General features: G+C 39.8%; 1 protein-coding gene across 1 annotated transcript in view; it reads left to right on the forward strand.

Annotated features, from left to right (window-relative positions):
* The window catches only part of NKAIN3 (sodium/potassium transporting ATPase interacting 3), a 650,331-nt gene that overhangs the window by 590,079 nt on the left and 38,235 nt on the right, over window positions 1–22,017 (forward strand). Inside the window, exon 7 of the mRNA XM_073632827.1 lies at window positions 4,338–4,398. Coding sequence (XP_073488928.1) covers window positions 4,338–4,398 — 61 coding nt within the window. The remainder of the gene's footprint in view (window positions 1–4,337; window positions 4,399–22,017) is intronic.

The raw sequence follows: 22,017 nt of genomic DNA on the forward strand, positions 1-22,017 counted from the left end.
ACGGCTTTATCATGCTTCACGGCTTAGTAATAGACTGGAAGCAAAGCATTATAGTAAAAACAGAGAATCTTACACAGTGATTCATGTCTGCTCAGTGTGAGACAGGACAATTGATTTGTGCATCACTACTTAGGGTACTGAATGGTGAGACCATTTTAAAGTGAAGCCATTTATGTAAATTGAAATTGTTTAGATTTTCTAGACTCCCTAATCCAAATAAAAAAAAAAATTAAGATACCTTTTTTCCAAGTCTTCTCATAGGCATACATTTTTCTTCTTCTCCCACAGCCCCAGTTAATGCTCTGAACATCATTCATGTAATGATACATTATAATGCAGTAATGGACCCAGGGGGGCAGGTCCATGACAGCCTGGGCTCAGAGGAAGTGGTTTGAATGATGCTGGCTGTCATTAAACCTAGATGATTGAAGACACCTAATGGCAGAAAAGAAATACTGCAGGGGCCAGCTCTGGATTGAAGGTAAGTATTGCAGTAAAAGCTGATTTTTTTTTTTTTCAATTTAATAATCTATTGGGCTTTTCTCTTTTGTATTTTTGGCTGATTTAATCACTAGGTACAACAATTATGTATGGTAATCCACATCAACCAACCCATTCTTAGCTAATGGTTTTAGAAATAAATCATATATTTACACAATGCCATATAGGCAATGCATAGTTAAAGGATATGTAAACCTAAAAACAAACATGTCACACTTATCTCCTCTGTGCAGGTGGTTTTGCACAGAGTGACCCCGATCCTCCTCCTCTGGGGTCCCTCAGCAGCGCTTCTGGCTCCTCCTCTTCTCGAGTGCCCCGTCGGAGAAGCGCTCTCCCTCAGGGCACCCATGTTGGCGCGCTCCCGGGTCCTGCTGCTGCGTCCATTGACAAGGACAGCAGGACTTGACTCCTCCCCGACTTCCGTGCCATTGGATTTGATTAACAGCAGCGGGAGCCAATGGCTGTGTTGGTATTGAAAGCCTGGATGCTGGCTCAAGTCCTATGTCCTAGCCCTCCCGATCATATCTCACCACATACTCCCCTATGGCTCAATCCATTATTACCGGAGTTCGCCTCTGTACCTGATCTGCAGGTTTGGGCAGTGAAGGGCATTAAATATATAGAGCAGATATGTTTAGTTGGAGAACTAAAGCCCTTTGATACCTTAAAATTGCACTTTGACCTACCTAATATATACTTTTTTAGATATCTACAATTGAGACATGCCTTTCAAATACAATTTACAGCAACAGCAACCAGTAGCTTTTTATACCTCGACCCTATATCAACTCAGAGTTGATACCCCCACTAAACCCCTCTCCACTATTTATAAGACCATGTCTCCTTCTGTCCACTTGGGTTTGGAAACTCTTAAATCTAAATGGGCACTAGACATCCCTAGCTTAGATGATGAAGGTTGGGAGGAAATATGGGAATGTACATTTCCACAGCTGGTTTCCGCAAGGGACAGGTTGATTCAGTACAAACTCCTACATAGGATCTACCTCACGCCTGCATGTTTACACAGAATATATCCGTCCATTCTTGCGGTGTGCAGTGGACTCGGCAGACTTTATCCACATCTTTTGGTAATGCCTTTATATTCAAACTTTTTGGGAAGCTGTGGTCTCGGCCATACACTTTGTGACCACTATTCATGTGCCCCGGACAGTGGAGGTTTGTTTGCTGGGTTTGGTGGACACTCTGGCTCATCTTCGGGCCTCCAGGATGCTGATAGGATTATTATTGTTCTATGCAAGGGAAATTATTCTTCTCCAGTGGAAATCCACTGCTCCAACTCTTACCTTGTGGTAAGCCGCTGTCTTGGGGCCTTATTGGATAGATTGATAGCAGCAGGAGCCATTGGCTCCCGCTTCTGTCAATCAAATCCAGTGACATTGGAGCCAGGGGCAGGGCCGAGTCCTGCTGTCTGTGTCAATGGATGCAGCAGCAGGATTTGGGAGCGCGCCCGCATGGGTGCCCCCATGGAAAGCGGCTCTCCGTGGGGGCACTCGATGAAGAGGAGTGGCCAGGAGCGCCACCGAGGGAACCCAGAAAAGGAGGTTTGGGGCCACTCTGTGCAAAACCCTTGCACAGAACAGGTAAGTATAACATGTTTGTTATTTAAAAAGCAAACAAAAAAAACCATTTACAATCACTTTAATTATTAACTTAATTATTGTTTAACTTATTTAGTGAGAGGACGTCCTAAATAATTCAACAAGGTTTGGGACATTTGGGTAGAGGACCTGTCTACTAATACTGACCCTGAATCTTCTAGTTAGTGGATTACCTTACAACTGACTAGGTGAATATGTATACGTAGTTGAACCCATGTCCAATCCACATGTCTAAGAGTTGTGATTTTCATCTTTGTATATACCAACAATCTCAGAAGTTACTGTAGCGTGTAGTCTTGTTCTAATGCCAACAGCGGCACTACTGTTAAGGTTTTATTATTTACACTGTTTGTTTTATTTGATGTATGTGGACTGAGCCTGGGTATGCCTGACAGGCTCTGCTTTGTATCTGAACTTGAAACCTAATAAAAAAAAAAAAAAAAACATTCCCATAGACACATTCCTAACCCTTGTGGACAGCCTTCCCAGAAGAGTAGAAGCTGTTATAGCTGCAAAGGGTGGGCCGGCTCAATATGGAACCCTAAAAGCAGGTGTCCCAATACTTTTGACAATATAGTGTATATACAGTGATAGCTCGGTTTGCGAGTAACGCGGAATACACGCGTTTTGCAAGACGAGCTATATTTTTAAAAAAAACCCTGACTTGGTTTGCGAGCGCTGTCTCGCAAGACGAGCAGGGCTCAAGCCGCTGGTGTATGTACTACCATATGTGGCCAGAGGTCCGGGGGCGCTGGAGAACTCTGAGAAATTTGGAGATGCTCTGAGACACTCCCAGCTGGGTGGGGCAGGCATAACGTGCGCCAGAGCACCCGAAAGTATCAACAGTTACCGAGTGTCTAAGTGTCTCCGAGCATCTCTAAGCGTCACCAGCACCCCCGCACCTCTGGCCACATACAGTACTGCATATACACCAGCAGTGATTGTGGAACAAATCATCTGAGTTTCTGTTATTTCTTATGGGGTGCTTTGGATTACAAGCATGCTTCTGGAACGAATTATGCTCATAATCCAATGTATTACTGTATATATAGATAGATAGATAGATAGATAGATAGATAGATAGATAGATAGATAGATAGATAGATAGATAGATAGATAGATAGATAGATAGATAGATAGATAGATATACAGTATATTAGCATCCTTTCTATTAAAAGCTGTTGAAATACTGTACAAAACTATTTGCTTTTTTGGATTGTATTCCTAGCTTTTCACATTTCAGCTAGGGCATCTTACCAAATACCTGTTCTGTCACTCCTATTCCACCTATTGCACTGCAGACACTGGCCAGAGACATAGGAAATAATTATTTTTTGCTTCCATTGTGGAAAAAGTAAAAGTGGCAGAAGTCAGATTGTTACAATGTTTGTCATGCTGCACATTTTACAAACTGCACAATCACAGAACTGGAATGAGGAATGTGATGGAATCTCTGCCCCGATCACTCCTAGGATGTTGGGGTCTGTGATAAGGCATATTTTTAAAATTATTTGAAAGAAGCAAATGCATATTTAACTGCAATACAAACTTTAAGAATGGTTATCCTTGCTCCTGTCCAAGGATAATATTTGCCTTGAGTTTTAGCGAATCATAGACATTGGATGTGTAGATTGTGCATGCATAAGTGCAAAACTGTACTTCACAAGTTTCCTCCATAGTTTCCTGCATAGATACATATGTTTTGTATTTTTGCTCCAGTGCTTGAATAATCTCAGATAAATGGCAGGGACGTTTTAGACATTTCAGTTTTCACCCACGAATGATCTGCTGAGTTTGCAAAGTGCCCATAGACATCTTGATCATTGGAAGATCCTGCTGAAGTTTTTGGAACCAGCAACTGCCATCTACTGCTTATGCATATATTCTTATGTGAATTTAAACTAAATGTTCATTGACATGATTTATTTCTGTTATTTACTATGTTTGCTGCTGCATGGACTGTCCAGCCAAAACCTATACAGCACTCATTACATTGGATTTGCAACAATGAAAGCAAATTACCTCTTCAGCTAAAGCCACTTTCACAGGTTATCAGAGGGGTTTACTACCAAGGAACACTACCGATTCACTTTTATAAAAATGTGTAATAGGCTAATAATACTTGATTTCAATTAACAATGCCAGCACACTACAGTTTTTAAATTCCATTTCATAATTGACCTATTAACTGAGATCTCTTTTGCTTTCTCTGTGCAGCTCATCGGTTTTGTGTACGCTTGTTATGTGATCAGTGTTTTCACAGATGAAGAGGACAGCTGTAAGTACCAATGTATTTATCTATGGGCTTTGTACTTGACAGAAGTAGGACCTGCCATAGTTAATTACAGACAAAGCAATATAATAGGAAAAAGTTCTTGTGGGTGTAATGCAGCATAGAGGAGAAATTGAAACCTAATAAATGCAATTGAGAACTTTTATTAAACGCTCTTTAAGGTTCTACTCAATTGCTAAAAATACAGGCTGTTTGATTGACATCATCAAAGATAAAACGGACTACGGCTATCACTAATGAAGTAGAACATAGACTGGTTGTAATAAAATGAAACATGGAACACTAGATATAAAAATATGAAGAGTGCTTAACATACACAATAAATCCAGGAAAAAACAGTAGAGCAGTAGTTCTTATTCTTTAATTTCACCTCAGGAAATTGTTGTTATAGGCATCTATTAGCTTAGAACTGGGGTTCCTAAACTTTTTAAATTTGGTACCCAAATAAGACAATTGTTATCATACTGGTACACCAGATATTTTTGTTAAATGTCATGGTCATGTCATGATCAGAAGTCAGGCTCAAAGACCAGTTGCTATAGCAGTAGCGGGACTACCATCGACCATCAGGATAAGTACACAGGCGGATAACGGGCTCATCTGAGGTGCGGAGTCTAAGTACTAACCAGTGTTCATCAGAGCTCCTGATGGTGGAGATGGATTTTGCTCTGTGTTAATACCAGGTTACAGTCTTCAAGATCGCCCCACCAGGAGGTAAACAAGCCAGGGTCCAGAAGCAGATAAGCAGGTAAGGATTAAACAGAAGCGTAGTCAGTAAAGCAAGCCAAAGATCAGTAACGAATAGTTGCAGGTTGGGATCAGGCAGAAGCGTAGTTGAGGAACAAGCCAAGGGTCGATAATGAGTAGTAGAACAATATGAATGGCAGCAGGGACGATGAGACAGAGATATTGGCTGAAGAGAGCACAATAATCTGGCAAACAGGAAGTGCAGAGATGTGGCTTAAATCAGGAAGTTCGTGGGAGCAGCAAAGAGTTTAAGGTTCAGCAGAAGTCAAGGCATAAAGGCAGGGTCGTCCAATTTATCAGACAGGAGACAGTCCAGCGTTTCAGGTAGCTCAGCAAGAAGAGTCATCACCAGACACAGCAGAGGTCCCAGGTTCAAGTATAGGCCCTGACAGGCCAGAACAAACAGTTCTGTATGTAAAAATGCATTATTAATTTGGGGGCAATGCACATAAGAACCAGAACAATGTTACCTAAACTGGTGGTATGATACTAACTGCAAGGAAAATAGGTTTTGCACTACCTCTCTAGAAAATACAGCATTTAAGCAACACAAATAATAGGGCGCTGGAATTAAAATAGAAACTTCCTCAAAACAAGTATATTGTCATATATAGATTATCATAGCTACATATAAGCCAGACTGTATCCCACATTAGCCCTGCTAATACTAGACAGAAAGTAGCTGACTAAGGTATACATAGTGCAGGGATCATAAAGAAGGCATTATTTGGGAGAACATCCAGCGAAGACATAGGGGGGGATTTACTAAAACTGGTGTACACAGAATTAGGTTGCAGCTGTGCATATTAGTAACCAATCACTTGTAACTTTAGCTTGTTCAATTTGGCTTTGACAATAAGCCCTGGTTTACATTGCAGCGATTTGGAATGCGATTTGACATGTCAAATTGCATACCAAATCGGCGGCTATTGCCGACAATGGCGCCGTCCGAATCGTCGCATTTCCCAAAAGTAGTTTCTGTACTACTTTTGGTGACTTCGGGGAGCGATTTCAATAGACATCTGTGCAAAAACCCGCACAGATGTCCCTGAAATCGCTCCCCAAGTCGGGACTGACATGCAGGAATGAGATTGTGCCATGATTTCATTCCCGCTGTCAGTGTGAACCTAGGCTAAAACCTAAAAGCTGATTGGCTACTATGCACAGCTGTACCAGCTTCTGTGTGCTCCAGCTTTACTAAATCTTCTCCATAGTAGTTGCAAAAGCACAAGACAAAAAAAAAAATGTTATATCAGATTCTGGGTACCAGTGAAGGTTAGTATACCATCCCCATTGGTATCCTGAGCCTGCTGTTCCTTCTATAGTCAGCTACTTTCTGTTTAGGTAGGTCTAATTTGGGAAACAGTCTGGTTAATATGTATATGATGCTTTAATTATATATATATATATATATATATATATATATATATATATATATATATATACCGGTGTATATATATATATATATATATATATATATATATATATATATATATATATATATATGACATTATATGCATTTGATATGTACCGTAGCATGCTGATTCATTTTTGCAATGACGCGAGCTAACTACTTATGTCTGTAGTCTTACAAGATCATTTTTCCTTAAACGACTTACCCTTCCTTGGTCAAAAAACAGTTTTTTGAAGATTTCTGCCTTAACATTAAATAATTAATTGGGTTTGTTTTCATGCTGTGAGTGTTTTGTTAAAAATGCCTTCAAGTTAAATTTAAGGCTTTCATTACTAAAAACTTCACCACAAGGAACACATTGTGGAGGCTGTTCTCCATTTCTGCAAGCTCTAGGAAAGCCAAGAGCAATAAAATATTCATTGTACTTTCTTTAAGTAGTAGACATTTCAAGTAGCACTGGGTCTCTTCACTTCACAGTCTGTTCTCGATAATTGCCTCCCCATTTCTCACACATACTAGCTCCCCGTGTGTGCTGTCAATTATAGTCAGAGTTCTACCACTCACCAATGCTGATTTCATGCTTGGACATAAATTCAAATGGCCTGAATTTGGTCATGACCCATAGTTTAGGAAGCACTGGGATTGATTTACTAAAACTGAAGAGTGCAAAATCTGGTGCAGCTGTGCATAGAAACCAGCTTACAGTTTTTTTATTTTGTCAAAGCTTAATCAAACAAGCTGAAGTTAGAAACTGATTGGTTTCTATGCAGAGATGCACCAGATTTCGCGCTCTCCAGTTTTAGTAAATCTACCTCACTGTTTTATAGTCCAGACCTTACAAGTAGCAATGGGCTAGAGCGTGTTAGGATCGAACCCGCCAGGAAGTCGGCACTGCACACCACCAATCATAGGCAGCATGTGTAAGTGCAGCTGCAGCCTGGGAAATGCCTTACTACCTATGATCGGCGGTGTGCAGTGACGGCTTCCTAGCGTGTTCGATCCTAACACACCCGAGCCCATAATTACTTACAAGCAAGTCCTGACTGACAGTTTTGAAATTCCTGTTATAGACAGAAGTACCAAGCACTTTTAAGCGAGCCACTGCTCTAAACTGATCTTGTTAAAATATACGTATAGCCCAATTCTGTATTGTGTTCTTGTTGGGGAAATTTTCTTTTATTCTGTCCTGTAGATGCAACAGGATGTGAGAGGAAATCTTTACAAAGTAAGGGAAATTCTCTTCTTAGAGGGCTGTTACTCAAATTAGGTTATAGCTATTCAGAGATATGTCCTCACCTTTTGTTTTGATGTCAATTCCAAAATGTAGGTTTTCCAATTTCTGTCTGACAGTGGTCATGAAGACAAACAGATAGAGGGTGAATATACCTAGCAAGGCCACAAACAGTAATAAAAACTTCTTCTCTGCTGCAAACAATAACTCTTTGAAAGTTAGTATAAGCATAGGCTTAGGCCGGCCATACACGGTTCGAATCTCAATTTCAGCAGGAAACCGGCTGACATTTGAACCATTAACGAGCAGGCTGAATGTACCAAGTTGATCAATCGATCAACTTGGGTTCAACCAGCCTGCTGCATTCTCTTGCGATTATTGCTAGCGCCTGCTATAGCCTCTAACAATAATCACTGTCTTCTCCCCTGGCGGGGATGGCTTCCCCAAGCCGCCCCCACCGGGAGCAAATAGGAGCAGATAATTGCTCAGCAGGAGGGATTCCCCTGCAAGCACTGTGTGTTTTTGAAGGGGTAATCGTGCAAATTTCTTTCCTGCAACGTTGCAGGAAATACATTTTCCCTGTGTATGGCCTGCCTTAGGCATACTGGATTATCAGAGGTGCTGCATTATTTGACCTTAGCAGGAGATCATTCCCCAGTAAAAGAACAGTGCGGTTGTCAAGCTGAGCAGCCAAGAACATTGCCGTGAGTAATGAGAGCGGAGTGTCCACACCAAGGTCAACAGATTTTATTAAAAGAGCAACTGAAGTCTAGAAGGCTTGCCCAAAAAAGCAGAGAATGTAAAGGTTCAAGGTCAAAAGTAGCAGTCCCTTGGATCACATACCCACATACCAGAATTTATACTGTTATTTTTCAGAAGAAATTCAAGAAAAAAAATGCATTTTGTTTAGAGTACTTCTTATACATATTTACATTTTCCAAATGTTCCCTATAATATAGCACATTTTTTGAGTTCAGTTCAACTTTAAGTTTACAAATTCCAGGGCTCTGGTTAAGAAGATTTTAAAAACAGCTAAATGAATTAAAATGAATGCCCCACGGAACTAATGTATCATGTTTTTTTACAGTGTATTCTTTATTCATTTATATTGTTTTGTTTGGGTTTTGTATGTAGTTTTTTTTAGCAATATGTATAAAATATGTGTATAAAATGTCACATTTGAATCTTTCATATTACCCCATTCAGCCAGAGTATAAATTTGATCTCCTGCTGTTCAACTTTAAACAGCTGTATATTACAGAATAGGGACCCATCCCCTTCCCCTGGTCTGGTTTATTGGGAAAGACATCTGTTACAGAGACAGTCCAGAAGTAAGAACTAATGGTGTCATTGTAACACACTGTCATGGAAGCCCCTCATTTTAAATGCTTATTTCTAAATAAATAAATAATACATCCAGGTAATTTTATACATTTCTAAAACAAAATACATAAATCAATTTTACCATTATAGTTTCTGTTAGTAAGCTAGGTTCATATCAGTTTGTGATGATGTCCCATTAAGAACTGCATCGCCCATCTGTGTCTCTAAACTTTATCCTAAAGCAGTGCCGCTAGTAGTACAGAATACAACTTGCTTTCAGGGCAATCAAATTGAGATTCGTAAACTGTATTTCCTGGCCCACCTCACTTCGGCACATAACGGGTTAACACCTCCTTTGGAGTCCCACATGACCACATGTTCCAAGCTGAATAAAAGACAACCCCCTCCCCTAACCAAGATGTTCTTTTTTTGGTCAGCTCCAGGCCACATGTTGATTGCAGTTGGTAAGTAATTTGTTTGCTGCATCCCCACCCCCCTGCCGAACCTACCCCTCCATATTCAGCCTATCATGGAGTTGGAAGATCCTGAAAGCTGGAGGTAAATCCTTCTAAGAACTTGGTGCCTTTTTGTGCCAAGGCCGCGGGCAAAATGATGCTTAAACAGCATTGACATTGTGCAGGTGTGGTAATATAAGAGCTCTGCAATGTCATCATTGCCTCTCCCTTGGGGTTTTTTCCTGTCTTTTTATATGCAGCGCACTGCACTGCTCTCCTGGCTTTATTGTCAGTCTGAGAGCGGCTGTGAATGGTGTCACAGAGTGTGGGGAGATGGGCAGCACAGGATGGGAACCACCAGACACCATACAATGGTGTAAATAATCTTGGAGGTCTGCAGAGGATAGGGCTTCTCTCCCTCTCTCTGCAGTCCTGCCAGGTAAAGGACTTACCTCAGTTTCTGACTGAGTCTCCTGTCTGTCTCTGGATGTGCTGTCCTGGATCCCCTGCTATGCTGTGTACTTCTGTGGGTTTGACAGTCTGACTGTTTTCTGTCTCAGACTCTGACTGTGTCTGCTGTCTGCCTTTGGAAGTGCTGTCTGAAGCTCACCTTCTGAAGTGAGTGGATGAAGGCAGATGGCTCTTAAGGAGACAGTGTACCTGTTTTTTGGTGAGAGGTAATGTGCTTTTCTCCATATATTTTGTGCAAATATGAGCTTGCCACATCTGTTAGTGGCACAGAAGATTAGCAAAGGTAGGAGGGAGCAATGTGGCACATTGTTTTTAAAAGAGTGCTCAAGGAAATTATGCAAATTAAGGTGTTTTGCATTATTGTAGGAGCAGAAACCCTGAACGCAAACGCTCCAGAAAACATAAGACCCGCCAACGATCATTTTATCCTGACCAGGACGATGACACCTAACAGGTTGTCACATTCATTAAGCATGTGGTCAATACACTCTAAAGGAGTTGTTTCCACTTACCCTGTGAAGGGACAAGATCCAAGAAATCGGCACATGCGTTTATGCCAGCATGATAGAAAATGCCTCACCAAGCTCAGGGTGCATTTTAGGCATGCAGTCTGCAGTGGCAGAGAAATGAAATTGCACAGGTTGCCTCACAAGGATGTGGTTTGTGCAAAATTCTAAGCCCTATTAAGGCGGCTATAGCAGAAAGTATGCTGCAAATATCCACACCACAAGCAACACCCATAATGATAGAGCATAAATTGCTCTTTTTTTTTTTTTTTTTTTTTAAACAAAAAGCTTTTATTAATGTTTGAAAATAACATTGGTACAATCATATTAACATTTGTACATAAGTTTCATATAACAGTGAATAATTGACTTCAATAGTCTTTACTGGTATTTACTGGTAAGGCCACCAAGGTGGTTTCGTATCCGACCTATTGTTATATTGATAAATTATTTGGAAATACTCTAGCTTTGTATAGAAAAAATCTGTTATTTATTTTGAAAGGGAGAATAAATTTGTGGACCCCTGAGAGGTGTCCTTAGATATAGATATAGTAATAGAAATGAGGAGTAAAGAGAAGGAAAGAAAATTAAATAAAAATTAAATAAAATAAATATATTATAGGAAAAATATTGGTCTATGTATAAAAGGTTTATCTTTATGTGAAAGTGGTATATGAATCAGAATATTTAAAAGTAATCCATGGTTGCCATATTTTATTAAAATGTTCTATATTCCCTTGTGTTGTTGCTCTGATCTCTTCCATTCCTTTAAGGAGATGTATTTCTTCCAGCCATTCCTTAATTGTAGGGGCGGTGGTGCTTCTCCAGTGTCTTGGTATCACTGTTTTAGCTGATGTGATTAAGAATCTGGTCAAATAGTTTTTGTATTTTCTCAGAGTACAATTGGTGATATTTATGAGGCAGCAAGCATCATCTAGATGAATTGTCGTTTTTGTGATATGTTTTATGATCTTTATTACTTGATGCCAAAAGGGTTTTGTCAGGCCACATTCCCACCAGATATGATATAGAGTACCCTCTTCTTGGTTGCAGCGCCAACAATGTCCAGGCACTGCCAGAAACCATTTGTGTATTTTATTTGGTGTTATGTACCAATTTGTTAAAATTTTAAATGATGTTTCTTGCAATCTTACACTGATTGCACATTTGTGTGCGAACACATATGCTTGTAACCATTGGTCTTTTGTAAAGGATTTATTTAAAGTTGATTCCCAGGAAGTTTTGTGTCTATTCGGTTCCTGTACATCGCTGGACTGCAACCATGTGTATGTTAAGGAAACACTCTTAGTGGTTGTAGTAGCTGAAAGACAAATAGTTTCGAAGGGTGTTAGTGGTCTAAGGAAATGGTTTTTGTTTTTGAGTGTTCATAATGAATTCATGTATTTGTTGATATTCCCTGGGTTGTAGAGGTGTTTGTCCTATTTCTTTTTGCAATTCTGATAGAGATTTGATTTTGTTTTTCTGTAAACAGTGTGCCACTAAAAGTGGTGTGTTTCTGTTGTAAAGCGATTGGATAGAACCATCCATTCCCGATGAGAAATCAGGGTTTGTTGTCAGAGGTGTTAATGGTCCCAGTGATAAGGTGAGGAAATGCCTCTGATTGATTGTTTGTAAGTTTTTTAAAGTGGCCCCAATGAGAGGATGTTGTTTTAATTGTTTTGGGCATAGGTTCCAGGGTATCCATGGAGTATGTGATGTCGGAATAGGTCCCAGATTATTCTCCAATCTCACCCAATCTTTATTCTCTTTGTGGCATGTCCAATCTATAATTCTAGTTAGGTGTGCGGCTAGATAATAATTTTTAAAATTAGGAAAACCCATGCCTCCCTTTTGTTTATTCATAGTTAGTTAGTAGGTTTAAACTAATTCTGGGTTTTTTGGCGGCCCAAAGGAATTTTCTTAGCATAGAGTGTAAGGATTTAAAGAAGCTTGAAATAAATTGCTCATTTGATGAAGGAAGGTCTTTTCCCACAGTGATAGACATAAATCGCTCATTGATGAAGAATGGTCTTTTCCCACAATGATAGACCGTAAAGCGCTCGTTGATGAAGGATGGTCTTTTCCCACATTGATAGAGCGTAAAGCGCTCGTTGATGAAGGATGGTCTTTTCCCACAGTGATAGATGTAAATCGCTCATTGATGAAGAATGGTCTTTTCCCACAATGATAGAGCGTAAAGCGCTCGTTGATGAAGGATGGTCTTTTCCCACAATGATAGAGCGTAAAGCGCTCGTTGATGAAGGATGGTCTTTTCCCAAAATGATAGAGCATAAAGCGCATCATAGATGGAGGATAGTCTTTTCCCATAACGATAGAACGTAAAGCACTCGTTTATGGAGGATGGTCTTTTTCCATAATGATAGAGTGTAAAGCGCTCTTTGATAAAGGATGGTCTTTTCCCACAATGATAGAGAATAAAGCGCTCATTGATGAAGGATGGTCTTTTCTTAAAAGTATAGAGCATAAATCGCTCGTTGATGAAGGATGGCAGAGACCTCGTCAGAAGACCAATTTACAGTAACAGGTTCTTTAAGCTTTATACATATAAGATGGCTGATGTATGTTTATGCACTACACTTCCAGGGGTGGATGCTGCCTTCTAGCGTCTGGTGCAGCAAGTGTATTTGCCTCTTTATAACTCGGTTGCCTTCAGAGATCCTATGGATGAGAAAGAGGACTTGTTCACTCCAGATGCAATCCAGTACGTTTTTATTCTGCATCAAAATCGCATGGACAGTGTTTAACTTTGATTCCAATTACCTAGTTCACACCAGTACAGCGCATTCTAGTGCAGTCAACAAAAGTAGAATGTTGCATTGTTTTTGTAGGGATCACATCTGGAAAGTGGCAAAACGTACTGAGAATGCATCAAAAACACATCTGGAACACAGAAATTGTGGTGATCTGACCATCAGGCTTGCACAAAATCTATACAGTGACAGATTTTGCCTGCCAATCAGCAATAGAGTTAACTTCGCTATATAAACTTTAGAACTTCAACACTGAAAACTGCAAGATTTGGCACAGTTTCTGGAAAGAGTGGAACATGGCAACTGACTTTTGGTTGATGCTTTTAAAAAACCTAGTACAAGCGCTGGCGCACTCAGTCACTGCTATGAGAGCATTGGTTACGCCACTGGAGGGCAAGTGGAACTTCTACACAAACCTTCAACATTTCCTATAATGGGAGATTATTGTTTAGCCAAACGCTGAACAACGCAATTAAGCGCATGACAGGAGGAAAAGTCTGGACTGTGGCCTCAGACTAGTAAGAGGAAGCCGCCATCCTGTACTCTAGCACACTGAACTTCAGAGGGTGCAGGAGGACATATCTTATAGGACAGGCTGCAGATTTAATAGATGACAGTGGAGGTGTCTCAAAGTTACTTTTGACATGAAATCAAGTCCATAGCAAGCTACTAAGATGGCTGGAAATTCTTTTTTGGAGGTGCGTCCAACCAGTCTCTTCCAGCTAGGGCCAGGGGGTCTGAGTGAGGTTGATGATTGTAGCCTCCTTCTGGAGGGTTTGGACGACAATCATCAAAGACCAGTGGGTCCAGAAGACAGGTGGGAGTACAATGGAGAATTCCAAAGCTGACCACTGAATCTAATTTATGTCCAACAGATCTCAGAAGAGAAAATGTTTGCAAGATTTTTATACTGCTACAAAGCCATCATGCCAGTGATAACGAAAACATAGAATCATCTGGTGTTCTTTCTCCCCAGTTTTTCTAGTACCTAAGGCAGGAGCCTTCTGGCCTGTTTCAGTTTGAAGGAATCTAATGTGTTCATATACACCAAGAGGTTCAAGAAGCAGTCCATGCAGACAGTGACAGGGACAGTTCAACAGGAGGACCAGTTGGTATCAATTGAAACACAGAAAAAGATATCCCCCTTGGACTGGGACTTTAATAGACCACCAACTCTTGGAATAAAATTTGTAAATTTTAATAATATACTTAAAAACAGACGTAAGAGCGTCTATGACATACAGACAAAAACGTGCCTTCCATACAAAATAGATATACAGTAAAAGAGGAATTATACAGATGTAATATGAATGTACTCTCCTGGGGTTGATGTACCCCTATACCCGGGTATAGGGGTACATCAACCCCAGGAGAGTGCATTCATATTACATCTGTATAATTCCTTTCTTTACTGTATATCTATTTTGTATGGAAGGCACGTTTTTGTCTGTATGTCATAGACGCTCTCACGTCTGTTTTTAAATATATTAATAAAATTTACAAATTTTATTCCAAGAGTTGGTGGTCTATTAAAGTCCTAGTCCAAGGGGGATATCTTTTTCTGTGTTTCATTACGTTAGGGATGGGACCACCACACTCCATACCTGTCATGATGGAAGCCTTAGTTGGTATCAATTGACCGGCCGACTCATACTTCCATGTACCGACCAATGCCGAGCACCAGAGGCATGTGAGATTTGCGGTGGCCAGATGTTGCTTCCAGTTCAGGTGTCTGTCTTTTACAGAATTGGCACAGCCCCAGGAATATTTATGAAGATCATCATTTATGAAGATCATCAATTTGCCTTCTTTAGCCTATGAGCTGGGCTGTCTATGAATCAGAAAATGTTTGTGCCTATACAAATTCAACAAGAACTAGAATTTTGGACATCGCCACTGTGCTTCTTTTGGAGGCATGCCTCTCAGCCCAGGAGATAGGATGATTCTGAAGCCAGATGCCAGTCTCTGGGGCTGGGAAGTCCACAATCTGAAGAAACAAGTGCAAGGCCATTGGAGCGCGGTGAAGCACAGGCTCCCCAAGTATCTTGAATGGAAGGAAGCCCTTTTCTAGCATTGCAAGCCTTTCAGGATCTTCAAGGGGACCTGAGTAAGGTTGACAACAAGACAGTAGTAGCCTATATTGTCTGACAAGGGGGCACTAAAAGTCTTTTCTTGTTACATCTTGCAAATAAACTTTTTGTGGGGCAGAGAACCACTTACAGTCAGCTAAGGTTGGTCTTCTTGCCAGGGAAGCAAATCCAATTATTGGTTCGGTTAGGCAGAATATATTTTCAGTGTCTCATACCAATATTGGCCCTATGGGGCATTCCAGCTGTACTTCTCAGGGAGACTTCACTGAACATGCAGCTTCTGATATTTGTAACAGGATACAATGCAAAGACTGACTTCATCATACAAGATAGGTTCACAGTGCCATGGAATTTTCTGCTTGATCTTTGTCTCTGGTCAAATTAAATCTTTTATGGCAAGGTCAGTAACAGCACCCCAATCCAACAAAACTACTTTTGATAGCCTGGCTATCGAATAGGCTACACTAGAGATGCAGGGATTCTAATCTGAGGTTGTTCAGACCTTGGTGACCAGAAGATTATCCATGAACGCTACATAGGAAAGGATATGAAAGAAATCTGTTTTGTCTATTCAGCAAAAGCTTTCTCTCCTGTGTTCCCTGCTCTAGTCAATAACTTTGACATTTTACAGTCAGCGCTAGAGGTTGGTCTGGCATACTACTCCAATTAAGGTACAGATCTCTACTTTATCTTTTCACAGGCTGCAGATGGGTGCAAAAGCCAGTGACCGGATGCTTCTTCCAGATGACAATCCATATGACCTTGAGGGAAATCCTTGTTCCCTCTGTGGGACTTAGGCTCGGATCTGAGAGCACCCTTTGCTCCAATAGGTTTAATTTCCTTTGGAGTACCTCACAATGAAACTAGTTCTCCTGACAGCAACTACTTCAGACATAAGGATGTTGAAGATTGCAACACTTTCCTGCAAGGGCCCTTTGGTATCTATTTTTTCGTTTTTTTTTTACCAGAGATAGGGATACCACGTCTATCTCCAAAGTCCAATTTTAAGTGGTATCCAGTTTCCAGAAAAACTGTGAAGTAGTCCCTCCGAGTTTTCACACGAGAGGCACTGAGTGCACAACAGGAAGACTTCAGTTTTCTTACACATGGTCGAGTTACTAATAGTGTACTTGGTCAAAAGAGGAAAATGTACAATCTTTTCATTTAGCCATCAGGCCCTCAAGAGTTATCCAATCTTGGCTTACCAGGATGATTAGATTGGCATACAGGAAGTAGGCCTTTCTGCTCTGAAAAAATTGCAAGCTTATTTGACTAGAGGGGAGGCAGCCTTTGGGGCAGTTATGCCAGGATTGCTTGGAAGCTATAGGTAAGGACTAGCTTGAAGGTCTGTGTGGTCTTCATTCAACCTTACAAACTAAATATGTGACCAGCAAGTTTGGGACAAGAGAGATCAATTCTTTCTGGCTTTAGCAGCTTTTCTTTGATTGTCAGTGTCTCTTTTCATTTGTTCTCTCCTGCCCTATATTAGCTTTGGTATATCCCATTATGTGCTGACGTGAGGTGGGCCAGGAAAACGGAAAATTGTTATCACTTACCGTAATTTTCCTTTTCTAGCCCATCCTCACATTTGCACAGGACTCCCTCCCTAGTGGTCTGTCACAGGCTAGGTTATCGAACATCTTAGTTGGGGGGAGGGGCTGTCTTTTATTCAGCTTGGAACATGTGGTCATGTGGGGGCTCCAAAGGAGGTGTTAACCCGTTATGTGCCAACGCGAGGATGGGCCAGGAAAGGAAAATTCCGGTAAGTGATATCAATTTTCTGTCATATATTCAGATTATCCAAATTAATTTACCAAATGCTATTCCTACCTGCCTAAATCATGGTGTAGCAGAACAGAATGGTCCTTTAGGTTTCTGGGCTTCTACACCCCATAAGATCTTTTATTATTATTGTTATGCCCTCGATTTTGGGATATCCAAAAAATTGGGATGCCTGTTTCAATTGGCATTCATATCGTCTCTCAGAGCAGAGAGAAACAAAAGCTACACTAAAGTGTTCTATGGACACAACAGGAAATCCCCTTGATATGCAGTATAATGTATCATGTGAAGAAATCTTCCAAAGGACTGTTTGTATCTGATCTCTCAGTGTATATTTAATTTAGCATTCAACTCTAACCTCCTATAGAAATACATCTAAATTGTTTACCTGACCTCAGATCCACGCCCTTGTAAATAGGACCAGAGAGATTAAACCTGGTACACACAATAAGATTATCGGGTGAATGATCGCCTGCATTATTTATTTTTTTGCATGCTAGCCTCCATATCAAAAACAAATAGGTTACTAAAATATGAAAATTCTCATACGACAGAATAAAAATTTGACTGTGGCACAATTTACAACTGTTATTGGACAGAACAGGTTTATTTTGGAGCCAGTCCACTATACCTGATGCCTGGTTGCATTTTTTTATTTTTTAAAACAGAGTTATTTGCTTTGGTTAAGCCATACCACTGCTTTATAAATGTTCTCCCTAAAGCCTAGTACACACGATCAGAATATCGTACCAAAAAAATCGTATGATAATTTGATCGTTAGTACGCGGCTTCCGTCTGAAATTATCCGAAGGGACAAACATGAAAATTGTTCTCGTACGATACCAGATCGTAGAAATTTAATTTAATCAGTACAGTTTCATCTAAAATTACAATACAAATACATTACATCACTTCCAAATATTTATTCTGCCCTACGAAAATTGTTTAAACTATTAGTTTAGATATGAGACTAGCATGCAAAAAAATAAATAAAAAACATTCAACCATTCGTCCGATAATCTCATTGTGTGTACTAGGCTTAAGGTTCTTAAACCTTATTCTTTATATTCTGGGGACTGGCAAAAGATTTTTTTTTACTTGATTATCTTGAATCAAAGTATGTTTGATAGCTTTAGCCTTAATGTACTTTGAATTACACCTTTAAATTTGGAAATTAGCATTTCAACCAATCACATACAAAATGGAAGCCTGTCAAACATTTGAATATACAGAAATCTTTTTTGAAATTCATTTTATTGAATTAATTGTCACTAAGTTATTTCCACTATAGTAATGCTGCTGATCATAATAATACTAGCAATAATGTTAGTAATATTTAAATATATTTGGTAATACAAAAATAAATAATAATAAGCTAGCTACTAGTAGTATTAACAATATTGTTTTAATGTCCCAAAAAAGAAAGCTCATCTTTGCCTTTCATTATCTGCTGCTCTATCTGGAATGAATAAAATGAACAGCATAAGTACATAATTTATGTATACCCAATCATACAGGAAGCTTACAAGATATTACAAAAATAATCTAAAAGTAATTTCCTATGGAATACTAAACAGCACATTTCCATTTTAAGGAAATTAATTTAAAAGGTAATATACTTTTAATATTGCTGTAAAAGATGAAAAAAAAGATGAACAGAATACAATGGTTTCTTACCGTAAAGAGCTGAATGCTGTGTTTTTAAAACACAAGACTAAACAAATAGGTCATCTGATACTCTGAAGTTTTTTTAAAAAAATGTTTTCATCTACAGCTAGAAGATTTTTTTAAAAACACAATAATGTTAGAAAAAATTTCCAGGTAAGGCAAATATTAGAAAAACTCTAAGACCCAGTTCACACTAGAATGTGGTGCGGGAAACCCGCGATCCATGCACGTTTCCCACACCGCGTTCAAACTGCACTGACCTTGCAATCTGCAGCAGGCCTCAGTGCAATGTTAACCCCAAACGCAGGTCGCAAACACAGTGCAATTTCCTGCACTAAATCACATAGTACAAAATGACCATGCGATCCGGTTGTAGTGTGATTTGAGCTTATTCAAAATGAATGGGCTCAAATCGCACCATACTGATTTGCATGTAAATTGCACAGGAATGCAGTGCAATTCATAGGTGATTCATAGAGTGAACCAGGGCTTAGTCTGTTTACTTGATCTATTCATTAAATAGCCAAATACTGTCAGTATATGTGCCAGAAATGTGCCTGCAGAGGAGATAACAGACTGTAAGTGGGAGGTTCATTATAATGACCCAGTTGTGTCTCTATTATCTCTAATATTGTTCTAGCAATAAAAAACTAACTTACAATGGGGACTTCACCTCTGGTAATGTTCACTCATAGTCCAATGATCAGGCAGGCGACAGAGGAAGCAGCAAAGTGGCAGTAAGGAATAATGGAGTCAATGCATCGGCCAATCAATCATTGGTTTTGCCAGATCCTTAAGTAGGTAGAACAGTTCACATAGATGTATTTCTTTTGCAGTAGGCTTTTTATTGTTTTATAAGAAATTCAGCAAGGCACAATATCTCTCAGGTTACATTTCCTTTGGAAACAGACATAACAGATGACAACAGTTGGGTACATGTAGTATAAGCCTAGCTATAAGCATGGCTATACTCTAGGGTACCATGTACCAGCTCAAGAGAACCTTATAATTGGCCTTGATAGCCATCGAATGAATAAGTGAACAGTGAACCACGTTGCCTCAGATTTGACTGTTCATGTGGGTCCAGGTGTTTATTGTGATCTCTTTCCCAGTGTTCCACATAGGTAAAGGAGTTGGCACTCTAGCAAAGATAAATACATAGCAGAGATAATACCCTTCCTATGGAGGTCACAGATATAAATGTTAAAAGAGAGTGAGCTGTTATGGGGAAGATAAACTTGAGCTTGTGGAGGTACCATCATTTTTAAAGGGTTTGTAAAGGCAGAAGGTTTTTTTATCTTAATGCATTCTATTAAGACTTTACGGGAGGAGTTTGTTGAATTTCTGGAAGATCAAGGGTAGTTTTCTGTGTTTTGTGGCATTTTTGTGGAGACAAAACATATGGAGATGTGCATGTATTCCAAAGACATACTGAGTATTTTTTTGGTTTTTCCCAGACATACATTTTTACAATTAACTTACAAAATCAAAAAATAGTATTTAAGCAGGGCTGCCCAGTCTCTTGTTTTTTTTTTTTTTTTGTTGTTGTTTTTTTTAATCTATCATAAATAAGTCCCCCATAATCTCAACAATTAGGAAATATGCCTGGTGAAAACATACATGTGGCCAGGGATCAGCTGTTAAAAAAAAATAATTGCAGCCACTTAAAAACTGGGAAATATGCCCTATGGAAAACAGAGTGCTATGACTGTAGGTCATGTGAACAAGGACAAGTTGTGGAAAAGCTGCAGGACATCAGTAGCATTAAGAAGTAAAAATCTTCCTACCCCCCACCCAAAATTCCCCAGATACACAGTATTTTGCTCACTTAAACAGTCCGTAATAAGGGTTTATATCTAATGTAAGTGACCAGTGCCTACAAACTCCACACTAATCTGTATCTATACACTTTAGTAGCAGCAGTTTCCAATGCTTTCCCTAGCATGGCTAAGGATGTTGTCAGTATGGCTGCTGGGAACCATACCTTTTTATAGATACTGAGCTGGTTTATACAATAGCTCATTTATTCCCTTATTGGCCCCTCCAATCAACATTTAAAGGCCAGGAAGCACCTTAGTGGTAGTTAGTTGCTATGGTGGTAAAATCATGCATTCGTTCACTAGGCTCCCATGTTGCACCCATATTCAACTCAAACCAAATCGCATCCCTTCTCCCAAATGTAATCTGTAAGCATTTTATCAGTACTAGACTAACAATACTATGCTAAGTAGTACAGCCTGGTTGGCTCAAAATGTTGACAATCCCTGTTCCAGTGCAAGTACTGCCATGATGTGATTTAAGAAAGCTAACACTAGTGACATATTTAGCTACCTCTAAAAGTTGCATTAAAAGATACATTAAATATGTTTATCTAACACTTTACTAGATTAGGTAATGTGTCAGAATCATACAAGAAACTATAGAAAAAGTTGTATTAGAACTGCTGTCACCGCTTGGAGTCAGGCTCGGAGGCCAGTAGCTATAGCAGCGGAGCAGATATTCACACAGGTCACCCTGGCTAATGACACCGGTTCACCTAAGGTGCGGGATCTAAGCACTAACTGGTATTCACCAGAGCTCCTAATGGTGGAGATGGGCTTTGCTGTGTGTTAGTACCAGGTCACGATCCTCAGGAACAAGTAGGGGTCAAGCAGAAGCGTAGTCAAGAAACAAGCCAAATGTCGGTAATGAATATTTGCAGGTTGGGATTCATCAGAAGCGTAGGCGAGGAACAAGCCAAATGTCGGTAATGAAAGGTAGCGAAGATACGGTTGGCAGCAGGGGAGACAAGAGCGAGATACTGGCTGGTGAAGGCACAATATTCTGGCGACCAGGAAGTGCAGGGACATGGTTTAAATCAGGAAGTTCCTGGGAGGAGCAAAGAGTTCAAGGTTCAAAGCCAGGTCCTAACAACTACAGTCACATACCAGTGCTAACCTTGTATGGTGTTCTCTTCCAGCCTGGCCAATCTATAGTTACACTTTTGTAGGATGCAATATACTTCATGAATATACTGCAACAGAGTAAATAAACTGATTGTTAAATGGTAATAAAATGTTTCATTACCAATCAAGTAAACTTTTGGACTCAACATTAATGTTCATATTTTTAAAAATAACCTGTACTAGGCCCATAAAAGACAATGT

Source organism: Aquarana catesbeiana, linkage group LG05 (genome assembly GCF_042186555.1).
Source record: "Aquarana catesbeiana isolate 2022-GZ linkage group LG05, ASM4218655v1, whole genome shotgun sequence".
Lineage (NCBI taxonomy): Eukaryota > Metazoa > Chordata > Amphibia > Anura > Ranidae > Aquarana > Aquarana catesbeiana.